General features: G+C 35.5%; 2 protein-coding genes across 2 annotated transcripts; both read right to left on the reverse strand.

Moving 5' to 3' along the window:
- Positions 1-463: 463 nt before the first annotated feature.
- On the reverse strand, positions 464-4,841 carry LOC127659477 (proheparin-binding EGF-like growth factor). Its single transcript, XM_052149325.1, has 6 exons — positions 4,651-4,841; positions 3,883-4,089; positions 3,545-3,749; positions 3,258-3,413; positions 3,062-3,150; positions 464-2,974 (listed from the first exon to the last, which is right to left on the reverse strand). The coding sequence occupies exons 2-5, from the start codon at positions 4,019-4,021 to the stop codon at positions 3,078-3,080; spliced, it is 573 nt and encodes a 190-aa protein (XP_052005285.1). The 5' UTR covers positions 4,022-4,089; positions 4,651-4,841; the 3' UTR covers positions 464-2,974; positions 3,062-3,077.
- A 3,317-nt stretch (positions 4,842-8,158) lies between these two features.
- On the reverse strand, positions 8,159-10,338 carry LOC127659478 (protein cueball-like). Its single transcript, XM_052149326.1, has 8 exons — positions 10,240-10,338; positions 10,028-10,136; positions 9,508-9,552; positions 9,271-9,330; positions 9,050-9,118; positions 8,710-8,735; positions 8,491-8,551; positions 8,159-8,378 (listed from the first exon to the last, which is right to left on the reverse strand). Exons 1-8 carry the CDS (start codon positions 10,304-10,306, stop codon positions 8,327-8,329), a joined length of 489 nt encoding a protein of 162 aa, XP_052005286.1. The 5' UTR covers positions 10,307-10,338; the 3' UTR covers positions 8,159-8,326.
- Positions 10,339-12,385: the final 2,047 nt, after the last annotated feature.

A 12,385-nucleotide genomic window follows, 5' to 3' on the forward strand; every position in this document is an offset into this window, starting at 1 on the left:
AAATGGAAGTTTTGATGGTTGAGGTGTGGCCATCACATACGTTTTGCAACTTTAGTTAAAGGAAGTTACATTTCAATAATGATGCATGCGAGTTATGCTGGTAATGCAAGGTGAGATGTCTCATTTCCTGTGGGAGTTTATTAGTGAAAGAGTGTTTAATGTGGATGTATTGTATGTGTAGCCATTGACCACATGTTCAGGATACAGGTGCACTTCACATGAATGAAAAATCTTTGGAACTTGAAAGCAGGAGAGAGAGACTAGACAAATATTTTTCTTCTTGTGTCAAAACTAAGACATTACAGTACTTATGTTGTTATTCCAGTTTTCAAAAATATCCTAAAAATGGGAAACCGGTCTTAACCGCTCTCATGAGGAAATGACTCATTGCATCACGCTGGAGTATTCCTCCTTGGGAATACAGAGCATTCACATCTGCATTGAAGTAGAGTACATTACAGTATATCATAAAGTTGTATTTATTTGCCTTGATTTTCATGTTTGAGCATGTCAAAAATACTGCACACATACTGTATAAGACAATGAGGAAACAATGTCTTTATCTTTGGGATGCTGAATTTACAATACAAACACACAGAAAAAATGAATTGCTCAAACAAAAAGACAGCTTTGTGACAGGACATTTAATTCACATTTCATAATTTGCACACTGTTGTAAAACAGAGCTAGCATTTTACTGGCCAAACATTGAACATCTTTTCTTTCTCTCTAAAGAGAGAGAGAGAGAAAGAGAGAGTTTGAAATATTACTTTTTAAAAAGTTCACTGAAATACATTCTAACACTGTCCTGGAGATTAAAATAATACAAATATTCTAAAATATTCTCATCATTAAATGCACTAAAAATATAAAAAATTGCAAATGATTCAATTATTATTTTGATTTATAACCATTTTTCATCTACTATTTTCCATCCTCATAAATACACATGAATACACTTCCCTATCACAACTGCTTTTTAATAAATACAATTTTACACTGACATAAAACACAAAGGAGATTGTCATATAGATTGCCAGTGCGTTAGGGCTGAACAATGTTGGTCTAAATCCAAATAAATATTTATATATACATACACACAGTACTGTGCAAGTTTTAGGCAATTGTGAAAAATGTTTCATGTTGAGGATGTCTTCAAAAATAATGACATAAATAGTTTTCATTTATCACTTAATACAAAGTCCAGTAAACATAAAAAAGCTAAATCAATATTTGGTGTGACCACCTTTGCCTTAAAAACAGACCCAATTCTCCTACGTACACCTGGACAGTTTTTCTTGGTTGTTGGCAGATAGGATGTTCCAAACTTCTTGGAGTATTCTCCACAGATCTTGCTTCTGTCTCTTCATGTAATCCCAGACTGACTCGATGCTCTGTGGGGGCAATGCCATCTCTTGCAGGGCTCTCTGTTCTTCTATTCTAATCTTTTCTATTTGCAAAAGTAATGTTTGGGAGTCTAACATTTATATTTCCTATTGACACACTAAAGCTGAAGATATAAATAACCATCTTTAGACAAATGCTTTTGTGAAACATCTTATGTGCCCAAGACTTTTGCCCAGTACTGTGTGTGTATGTGTATGTATATATATATATATATAAACACACACACACACACACACACACACACACACATGTTGTGTTTCCATGTTTTATGGGGACTTTCCATAGACATAATGGTTTTTATACTGTACAAACTTTATATTCTATCCCCTAAACCTAACTCTACCCCTAAACCTAACCCTCACAGAAAACATTCTGTATTTTTACATTTTCAAAAAACATAATTTAGTATGATTTATAAGCTGTTTTCCTCATGGGGACCGACAAAGTGTCTCCATAAGGTCAAAAATGTTGGGTTTTACTATCCTTATGGGGACATTTGGTCCCCACAAAGTGATAAATACACGCTCACACACACACACACACACACACACACACACACACACACACACACACACACACACACACTGTATATATATATACATAAATAAATAAATTAAAGCATAGCTAAAAACAATTAAATACACAGACATTAAAGGAATATTCCGGGTTAAATACAAATTGAGCTCAATCGACAGAATATGAAAAATTTATTTCAACTCGTTTCTCCTTTTCTTCAAAAAAGCCCAAATCTTGGTTACAGTGAGGCACTTACAATGGAAGGGAATGGGGCCAATTCGTAAACATTAAAATACTCACTGTTTCAAAAATATAGCCATAAGATGTACACAATATGCAAAGTTATATCCAATTTTACAACGTTGTTGCCCTGATGACATAGCACAGTATACCTGCAAATCTCACTTAGTAGTCTGCTGCAAAAAGGACTATTTAAACAATGTTACAGCTCAAATAATACACAAGTATTAACAGAATAAATAATGTGAGTGCTTTTAAAAAGATACCCTTCAAAAATTGGCCCAATTCACTTCCATTGAACGTGTCTCATTGCAACCAAGAAATAGTAGAATGAGACAAAATAACTTTTTGTGGTAATCAATATTATGCCACAAATGCTGTCGACTGAGCTTAACATGTATTGAACCCGGAGTATTCCTTTAACAAAAATGCTTATAAGAATACTTATTTCGGGCAAGATTTCTTCTATACATTATACAAGAAAATGCCTCGCTTCCAAAACCCAAACTAAATTTCCAACCCCGAGGAGTTCCTTCTCGTTCCATATTGAACTAAAATGTCTGAACAGTTTGAGTCTGTTCCAGACCAAGCACGTCCATCAGAGTTCCAGTTCGTGGCAGGTTTCGAGCTGACTGGACACTCTCGTGAACTTTTTAGCGAGTCATTGGCGAGTCAGGCTTTCACATAGGTGCCATGCTCCCTGCCAAGTAAGCACTGTCACTCTATACAATTGTCCAGCACGCTGTGCTCGTGTACCACACAACATTCAACTTCGGCACTTTATTTTGAGGTAGACTTTCCACACAGTTGCCTGAAATAAAACAAGAATCCAAATGTCAAGCGACTGAGTCAAATCGGATTATATACATTTATGTAGAATGTGATGTTATCGTCTTACCGTTCTGTCCTGTCTCTTAGTGGTGTGGGGAAGCACCCAGTTTGATCTTTTCCTCATTTTCCACATTGTATGCGCCTCGCTTGTGAAACCTGGTTGACAGAAAAGTTATCCAAAATGAAGTCACTCTCCATCAACCCAAAACAGTTTGGTAGACGTTATGACTTTTCAAAACTAAAGGAGGATATGGAAACCAAACCTGTGAGCCAGTAGAAGTCCAATGATGGTGAGACATAGTGAAGAGAGAACTATGGCCACCACAGCTAGCGCCGTTGTGCGGTTGTACGCTCCCTCGTTTGTCCTTACTTCCAAGGAGAAGATGTGACATCGCTCTCCTGAGTAGCCTGAATCACATCTGGTGAAAAATGGCAAGTCATATAGTCAGGATGAGTAACGTGAACACTTGATTCATGCCTTTGATTCTCTTTGAGAATGGTAAAAACTTAACTTTTTACATAAAATGGAAATCACAAGTCAAGCGCTTACATGCATGAAGGTTCCTTTAGGTCCTTCAGATACTGGCAGATTCCATGGATACAAAAGTCCTTGTATTTTTTCAGGCATGGATTCCTCTTCTTGCCTTTTCCCTTTCCTTTTCCTCTCTTCCTTCCATGCCCCTTCCTCTTTGAGTCTTCAAGTTTTTCTGCATTCAAAGCGACACTTGGATCTTTGGGTTTGCTTGAAAACGCAACTGTTGAAAGAGTTGAGAGAGCAAAACGATATTTTGTCCAAACTGATATGGATACTATAGCAATAGTAAGTATACTATGAACGCAAATCATAATCATTCTCATTCTATATTTTGAAATGAAATCCTTAATTACCTATAGGCAAACCATAACCCCCAGAAAACGTGTCATCCTCTTCATCATCGTAGTAATAGTCGTCTTCCTCCTGATATTCCACTGGCTTATTGTCCACAGAAGACCTCGGCTCATTTAGTACCTCTAGGAGATCTAACATAGCTGTATGTGCCGGACTCTCGCTCTCTAACCTCAATACAGATGCACCATTCGCCAATGACACAGCCGCTGAAACATCAATGCTAAACATCAATAAATAAGGCAAATATCGATTTGAGTTTACGGTTATGCATTGGATTCGTTACTACAATGTAACTGCTGTGAACTGGGTGTCTCAGCACTACAGGGCATGTAAAACGTTATTTTTATTCTACTTTTCTGGAATGCATGGAGTCCTGATTTTCTGAAAGGTGTAATGTGAAAGCCAATTTGGCTGGCATACAAATAAGCATGTTTTAAAACTAAGAATAGGTTATGTGCATTACCTAATACCCCTAGAGGGTGCTGAGAGGCTTCATTTACAAAAATCTTGCATGCACAGACACTGAGATAACGAGTGAACGCATGGGTCAAAAATAAATATATCCCAGAATATTCTTAAAACAGCGACACAGTGACATTGTTGTCATAGAATCAATCGCAAAATTGGAGATTAGAGATTATATTACTGTTTGAGATTGGGGAGAAAACGTATTTTAAACTTTATAGCATACATAATAAATACATATATATTATACATTTTACACTTATATACAAGCGACACGTTTTAGCAATGCCAAATCTACTCACCGAGAGCATAGGAAAAAGTCGCAAAACTGTTAAAAACTTCATATTTTCCAGTCTGCTAAGGGCGACAAAGGATTCAATTGTAAAATAAAATCCGTCCCGCACTTATAATTCCTTTGAAATCCACCAGAGACTTGTAGGCTAACTGTGTCTTCTCTGAATGAGCGTCTCTCTCGCGTGTAGGTAAAAAATCAGCCGCGTTTTAGGGACAGGCATTTAAATGGGCGCATGGCCACACCCACTCTAACTTAGATTGCGAGTCAGTAGAGATTTTCATATTGTTTTATTAACCCATGTCGGTCTACTTATTGTACAAGAGTCTGATATATATATATATATATATATATATATATATATATATATATATATATATATATATATATATATATATATATACACACAAACATATATAGGCCTATAATATTATGGTTCATATATTTGAGCATATATTAACATTTTAAAATCCCACTAATATTTTGGATATGTAAATTTTTTGTAGTATATTAAATGATATACACTGGCAGCCAAATGTTTGGAATAATGTACAGATTTTTCTGTTTTGGAAGGAAATTGGTATTTTAATTCACCAAAGTGGCATTCAACTGATCACAAAGTAGTTAGGACATTACCGATGTAAAAAACATCACCATCACTATTTGAAAAAGTCATTTTTTATCAAATCTAGACAGCAGCCGTCACTCCAACAGCTTATCCTTGAGTAATCAAGCTAAGTTGATCATTTTAAAATCACTTGCCATTATATCAAACACAGATGAAATTTGGTTCATTAAATGAAGCTTAGCATTATCTTTGTGTTTGTTTTTGAGTTGCCACAGTATGCAATAGACTGGCATGTCTTAAGGTCAATGTTTGGTCAAAAATGGTAAAAAAGAAACGGCTTTCTGTAGAAACTCATCATTCAATCATTGTTTTGAGGAATGAACTGGCTCTAACAAGGACAGAAAGAGATGTGGAAGGCCAGATGTACAACTAAACAAGAGGATAAGTACATCAGAGTCTCTAGTTTGAGAAATAGACGCCTCACATGTCCTCAGCTGACAGCTTCATTGAATTCTACCCGCTGAACACCAGTTTCATGTACAACAGTAAAGAAAGAATTGCAAAGAAAAAGCCATAAAGTAAAGGTTAGAGTGGTCAAAGAAACACTTGGAAAAGAGTGTTATGGATCTTAACCCCATTGAGCTTTTGTGGGATCATCTAGACTGTAAGGTGCATGAGAAGTGCCCGACAAGACAGTCACATCTATGGCAAGTGATACAGGAAGTGTGGGGTGAAAAGTCACCTGAGTATCTGGAAAAACTGACAGCTAGAATAACAACGATCTGCAAAGCTGTCATTGCTGTACGTGGAGGATTTTTTGATGAGAACTCTTTCAAGTAGTTTAAAACGTTGTGAATATTTTTTTTTTACAAGTTGTAATAGTAATTTTTCACATTATTAATGTCCTGACTATTCATTGTGACCAGTTGAATGCCACTTTGGTGAATAAAAGTACAAATTTCTTTCCATAAGATCAAAATCTATACATTATTCCAAACTTTTGGCCATCAGTGTTGCATATAAAAGTTACTTTTTATATCAGTGAAAACCAGATATGAACTTATAGGCCCTATTTTATTTATGTGTTTTGCAAATATTGCTATATATCAGATTTATGTATAGAATTTTTTGTCTAGAATTTTTTTCCCTCTGCATCTGTAAAACAATGTCTTATCACTGGTTTGAGATGATAAATCTAGAAAATAAGTAATATAATATAATGTGGGAGACATTTTGTCTTTATTATTTCCTCTGTAGAGCTTTGCAACTTTTTCACTAGTCTAACAGTTTGAGGAGTCTACAAGGAAATTGAGATTTTAAAAACAGAATGAACTTTCAAGAGATCACTGATGGTTGCAAGCAGAGGAAATTCTGTTTGATAGATTATTTCAAAGGCTCCTGGGCTTGATTTATAGTTGGTTACATTAAACATCTGATTAGCCAAGTACAGAAACTTGTCTCTTGTGAGCTCGAAAGAATGAAAAGCTTTACAATCAAATATTTAATTAAGTTTCACAAGATAAAATCTGATAAATCATCCTTAATAATCCTTAAACCCGACTGCACACTTTCAGTGTCACACTTGGACTACAGTAATCCAGCACAGGAGGCACTTTTTATCAGAAGCTTCTAAAAGAAATGTATTTAAAACCCTAGTCAGGTATCCTAATATCCTAAAACTACATTTTCGACACACTCAGAGATATACTTTTTTGTCTTGAATGTACGACACATTGAACATGGTGTCAAAATAACATAATCTGCAGATATACAGTATTGGATACTGACATCTAGTGGATACTTAAAACCCCTGCATATAAGGGGACAACCCAACGTGTGATCAAATTTGTTGGAATTTCTAGAATACTTTAAAACCATTTTGGCAGATTTGAAACCATCGACCATAATTTATGAAAATAACTTGCTAAGTAGTGTTCAGCTGGTCATGTGATTCTAACCCTCTTCATGAAGAATGTTTTCACTTTAATGTGAGTGCTCATGATTTCCTACATATACTGCAAAATTACAATTCATGTCTTTAGAAGTTCAGCTTTTTAAATGAGGAAAATATTACTGAGTGCACCTTTAACTGCAATCTTTGCCTCTAAAGAGGAAGTTATGTCTTGCAAGACGCACTGTACAATTGTTTGAAATGGACACACAATAGACCTCAATAGACACACAAATCTCAAAAAGTTAATAGATGAGCTCTGCATCACAGCACAACAATAAACCAACAGTGGCAACAATAACAACAAAGAAACCCAACAAAAACAGCATAAAGAATGTTAGTAAACCGCAGAAATAAAAAAGCCTATAACACAAACCACATAATTATTCATGTTGCAATGCATGCTGGGATCATGCAAATCAGCAACATTGTTCAACATGAAATTGTTCATTTGAGCAACTTTGTTAGATTAGTTGGGACAACATTTGGGGGAATATTGTTTGTCTAACATGTGTTTTATTTAGTAATTCATGTCATTCACATTTTGAGTTTCTTAAATACCATATGCTGAAAAAATGCCATTTAATTTTTTACAGTGAATCCTCTGGTTCCCAAAAGTTTGATTCGCACTTGTGGGATATTCCAGTATTAATCAAAATTTTAGGTCAAGTCATTTTAAAAAATTTTTGAAAGTGTCATACTGTTATGCGGTTATACATGCCCTCTTGAAGAGGACATGTATAACTGCATGAAGAAAATGAAGAAAATGTTTGTTAGAGCTTTAATATACTGTATAAAAAAGTAAGTAGTTGAAACTTGGACCACAATACTTGTGGGGAGAACAGATAATTAAAGTTGGTTGTTTAGCATAACCTTTCTTGACCAATCTTGATCTTTTTACTTCTTTACCCTCTAGATCCTTAACCCATAGGATCTATCTGTGTGACAGACTATGATATATATTATGACAAATGTGCCACAGATATGGCATAGCTTCAGTTTTCTTTATTGACAAAGAGACATGATCACACAAGAACTTCTTGAGGAGAATCCAGTAAATGGTTTTCTTCCGATTAAACCTGTAATTCAGATTGTACTGGTCTCTTGGTTCACATCTTCAGGCACAGATGAGGTGTAATATTGTAAATGCATCTGACCAGTGACAGTTCAAGGTAGAGCCATATGACTACATCGCTCTCCTGCGAAGCCCTCGTCACACCTGCAGAACAATGGCACATCGGACAGTCATGATGAGTAACATGTTTGTTGAAATGCCCATGACATGTGAGAGTAACATATTGGATTACAGGTGACTAATGTGAAGTACTTACAAGCACATGGGCCACGAAATATCCATTAGATGCATCACGCAGGTTCCATGTATACAATATGCTGTGAATGGACATGGATAAATCACCACATCTTTTAAATTAAGATGATGACACAGTGACCATTTTAAAGATTGGTAGCAATTTAATTCAACCTCTCCAATATTGATATTGAACAGGAGCTCAATTATTATTCAGCCACAAAAACGGATAAACACTTACGACTCCATTGGTCATCACATGTTCGTCTGTACAAATAACATTTATAAATTAATTCAGTTGGAAGCAAAAGCTTTTTATTAGTTAAATTGGTATTGATTCTTTTATAATTATTATTAATATGGGTTGCACGTTATTTTACACTACATGTACTTTCAGTAGACTTACAGTGTACTCACCCAAGAAAGTACTGAGTTATATTAAGTAACTACATGTACTTAATATTAGATTTACGGTTAGTACCTAGTAATTACTATAGTTGTTGTAATTATATAGTATGTAAACGTAGAACAGTACTGTCAAATAAAGTGCAACCATTAATATTATTAGACAGCAGTGTTACCTGGATTTCCAAGTCACTGGAATAAGATGTATGCTTGGTTTAACAACGTCACCAGATATACTTCTATCACTTTAGGAAAAAGGAATTTACAAAATAAATTAAAAAATTATATAAAAAAAAACTGACATAACTAAAGGCAAAACAAGGCACTCTTTATTTCTTCTTTTACTTAAAAGTAATTATGTAATTATTAGTTTGTTTGTTTTGTACAGCAGTGTTACCTGTCTTTTACATTACTTGGTTCAGGAGGTATGGTTGTTTTAACATAGTCACCAGACCCACTCCACAGTATGTAAAAGAAATTGTCAGTCAGTAAAACATAAAAATTATGTCACAAAACTGAAATAGTTAAAACTGAAATAAAGCACTCCTTTTGTTTTGGTTTTACTTTCCCTTTCTCCTTTAAAAGTAATTATACACAGTATTAATTCATTTATTGGTTTGTACAGCAGTGTTACCTTTCTTTCACAGTTGTTGCATCAACAAAGTCATCAGACCCACTTCTAGCAATGTATATAAAATGGCATTGACAATGAATTAAGAAATGATATCACTGACAAAATTCACATTCAGTTAAAGGCAAATTAAGACACTAGATCTCTAACAGTGCAAATGCATTTATTAGTGTAAAATCTCTGTAGGTTTTTCTATTACTTGAAGATACTTTGAAATTTTTTTCTACAGTAGTACACACAGTCAAACCCTAAACATGAATTTTGAAGCCATAAATCTTAAACTCTACTCACACTAAAGTTCACTGCTTTATGTAATTATTTGATACATTTACATGGAATCACTTCATAAAGACAAACAAGAGCACCATACTGAATATCATTACTCAGCCGTGCTGATATTCATTTAAAATGTTTGATATCAGCAATATTGGAATGATGCTTGTCCAATTAAATTAGAGGACATAAACTAACTGTTGTACAATTAAACTTAATCAATTTATCCCATTGAAAAAGACATTCTGACCTGTAAGAAGAAGCTTCGAAACTTCGGCTCTTTAACTGGTAATCCTCATTACGAATGGTTGATGATTTCACATTGAGGCAGAATTCTTGGTACAACACAGGATGCATATCTATTGCCAAATGTATTAAGAGAAACACAGTAAACTGGACACAGAATCCATACACAAATGTATATTTAAATAAATAAAATTCTGTCTATGGAGAAATTCTTACCCAAAGAGACAGAGATTTGATTGGTGAAAGCAATACTGACAATCCATGTGCTCCAAAGGAACTGCATTATTAACTCAAGAAACGAATGATTACCATCACAGCACAGCATAGATAAAATGGCAAAGGATGTTACTCATTGATTGATTTATGTCACATCCTCTTGATAAACCGGATGGTTGTAAACCTCAAGGTGGAAAACTCAACTTTCTGATTTTGTCGATCTAGCTAAACTGGTTCATTGCTTATGTTAATCTAAACCAACAGTGGTGAATGTGAAATTTTGTGAGTGTGTTGGTGTGTGTTTTATTTTAAGATCCAGAACATTTTATTCATACTATGCAATAGACTCTAATAAAGAAGTGAAAACAGGACACTATATTTGTATAATTTATAGCTTGTTCCATCGTGAAATATTAATGTTTTCTATTACACAGTTTGGACACAAGAAAAATTGTTGCATGTAAATCCATTTTGTTCTCTGCACAGGTTATGGTACAGGGATTATAGTTAAGGGGTCAGACATACTATTTGCTATCACGTTTTATCCAAGTAAAATCTAAGTATGTCTCTAAGTAGGCTAAAGCACAATCTGTTTCCTTCTTCAAAGTCTAATCTGATCCTTATATCACAGTCATCTTTATCATGTTATAACTTTCATTATCACTATCCTAAGCATATATCTATTTCTATCTCTGTGAGTCTTTAATTTCTGATCTGTTTTCATGATCTGCTTCTTGGCCTAACAACTGACGGCTACATTTCTGTAAGCGGATGTATTGAACCTTTTTATTATTATTATTTTGGTTGTGTAACCTCTACAGTTTTGCCCAGAAAATGTCATATTCATGTTGTTCTATTCAATTAGTTATTTTTCAAAAGTCAACCCAACTGGCAAATCATTGAATGACTTGCACACTGCATCTATCCATCCATCTAAGACCAGCAAACCACCAGTGCTGACTGGGTAGTAACAGATTACATGGCTACTTTTTACTCACCCCTGTGTTGTTTTAACCCCAGATGACTTACATTCTTTTTCTTAACACAAGGGGATAAATTGTAAAAAAAAACAATTTACTTCTTCCCTTTTTAAGGCACAACATTTGGAGGCACCGCTGGGATGTTTGGCTTGAGGATTACCCCTGAGCTGTAAGTGGAGCCCTTGCGTCGATCATCCCTTCAAACAACCCAGGTATCAGAGAAAAGAGTTCAGCAAGGTGGTGGAAGCGGTCTTCAGACGAACCTGGCAACTTGTATCCTGAAGTGAGCAAAATGACAACTAGGGAGCAGCAAAAAAGCCAATTAAGTCAGATTTACCCTCATTTTACTGCTTATGCCCTCTCCTCTGATAAAATGGAGTCTGAATTGGAGAAGCTGCAACTGGAGATTAAAGGAGCGTTGTACAAACTTACTGTCGAACAGCTGATTAAATTGTGCAATGCACTGCAGATTTCAGGACCAGGAAAAGAACATGTAACTGGTAAAATTTTCAGTCAAGTGATTTCCCATGTAATAATGTATCTTGAATGGGAAGAATTGGCCAACCTAGAGGATGAGGGTATGTCAGACCTCCTCAGTGTACATGAAATAATAGACAAAACTGGGCAACAAACTTAAGTGAATGTGAAATCTCCAGTCAAACTGAGTTGCAGGAAAACCTCCAGAAAGAGGTAGAGGCGCTAAGGCTGTCTTTGAAAGAAGACAGCCTTATGAAAAAAGCATGAACCCCCCTGCCAGTTCCAGCAGGCCAGAAAAGAACCCAGCACCCCCTAATGGATCCATGTGGCGCAAAGATTTTAAGATATCTGGCCAGATAGGCGAGCCAGGGCAAAAAGATAGGCTAACATTTTCTAGTCTGGCCAAACAAATCGAAAGTGGGCTCAGCAAAAGTTATCCAGAGTCAGAGATTATTGATGCTGTAATCCGTGCTATCACACCAGGCCTGCAGTTACGAAGTTACCTTGAAGGGAAAGACGAACTAACATTGCCTGCCCTTCGTAGGATCCTCAGATGTCATTACCAGGAGAGAGGCGCAACAGAGTTATATCAACAACTCACCTCTGAGGTCCTAAACAGTAAAGAAACCCCTCAAAACGTTCTGATAAGGGCAATCTGAGATCTGCCAAATCAAGGAAACCATCCAAAG

The sequence above is a fragment of the Xyrauchen texanus genome, chromosome 19 (genome assembly GCF_025860055.1).
Source record: "Xyrauchen texanus isolate HMW12.3.18 chromosome 19, RBS_HiC_50CHRs, whole genome shotgun sequence".
Classification (NCBI taxonomy): Eukaryota; Metazoa; Chordata; class Actinopteri; order Cypriniformes; family Catostomidae; genus Xyrauchen; species Xyrauchen texanus.

What these genes read in the sequence shown, in the direction of transcription:
- LOC127659477 (XM_052149325.1), bottom strand. Translation starts at nt 4,021, where the DNA reads ATGTTAGATCTCCTAGAGGTACTAAATGAGCCGAGGTCTTCTGTGGAC. An exon ending in CTAAAGGAACCTTCATGCAT is followed by an intron (nt 3,414 to 3,544) that starts GTAAGCGCTTGA and finishes ATTTTTCACCAG; the next exon opens with ATGTGATTCAGGCTACTCAG. An exon ending in GGACTTCTACTGGCTCACAG is followed by an intron (nt 3,151 to 3,257) that starts GTTTGGTTTCCA and finishes TCTGTCAACCAG; the next exon opens with GTTTCACAAGCGAGGCGCAT.
- LOC127659478 (XM_052149326.1), bottom strand. Translation starts at nt 10,306, where the DNA reads ATGCAGTTCCTTTGGAGCACATGGATTGTCAGTATTGCTTTCACCAAT. An exon ending in TTCGAAGCTTCTTCTTACAG is followed by an intron (nt 9,553 to 10,027) that starts GTCAGAATGTCT and finishes ATACATTGCTAG; the next exon opens with AAGTGGGTCTGATGACTTTG. An exon ending in ATTTCGTGGCCCATGTGCTT is followed by an intron (nt 8,379 to 8,490) that starts GTAAGTACTTCA and finishes ATTGTTCTGCAG; the next exon opens with GTGTGACGAGGGCTTCGCAG.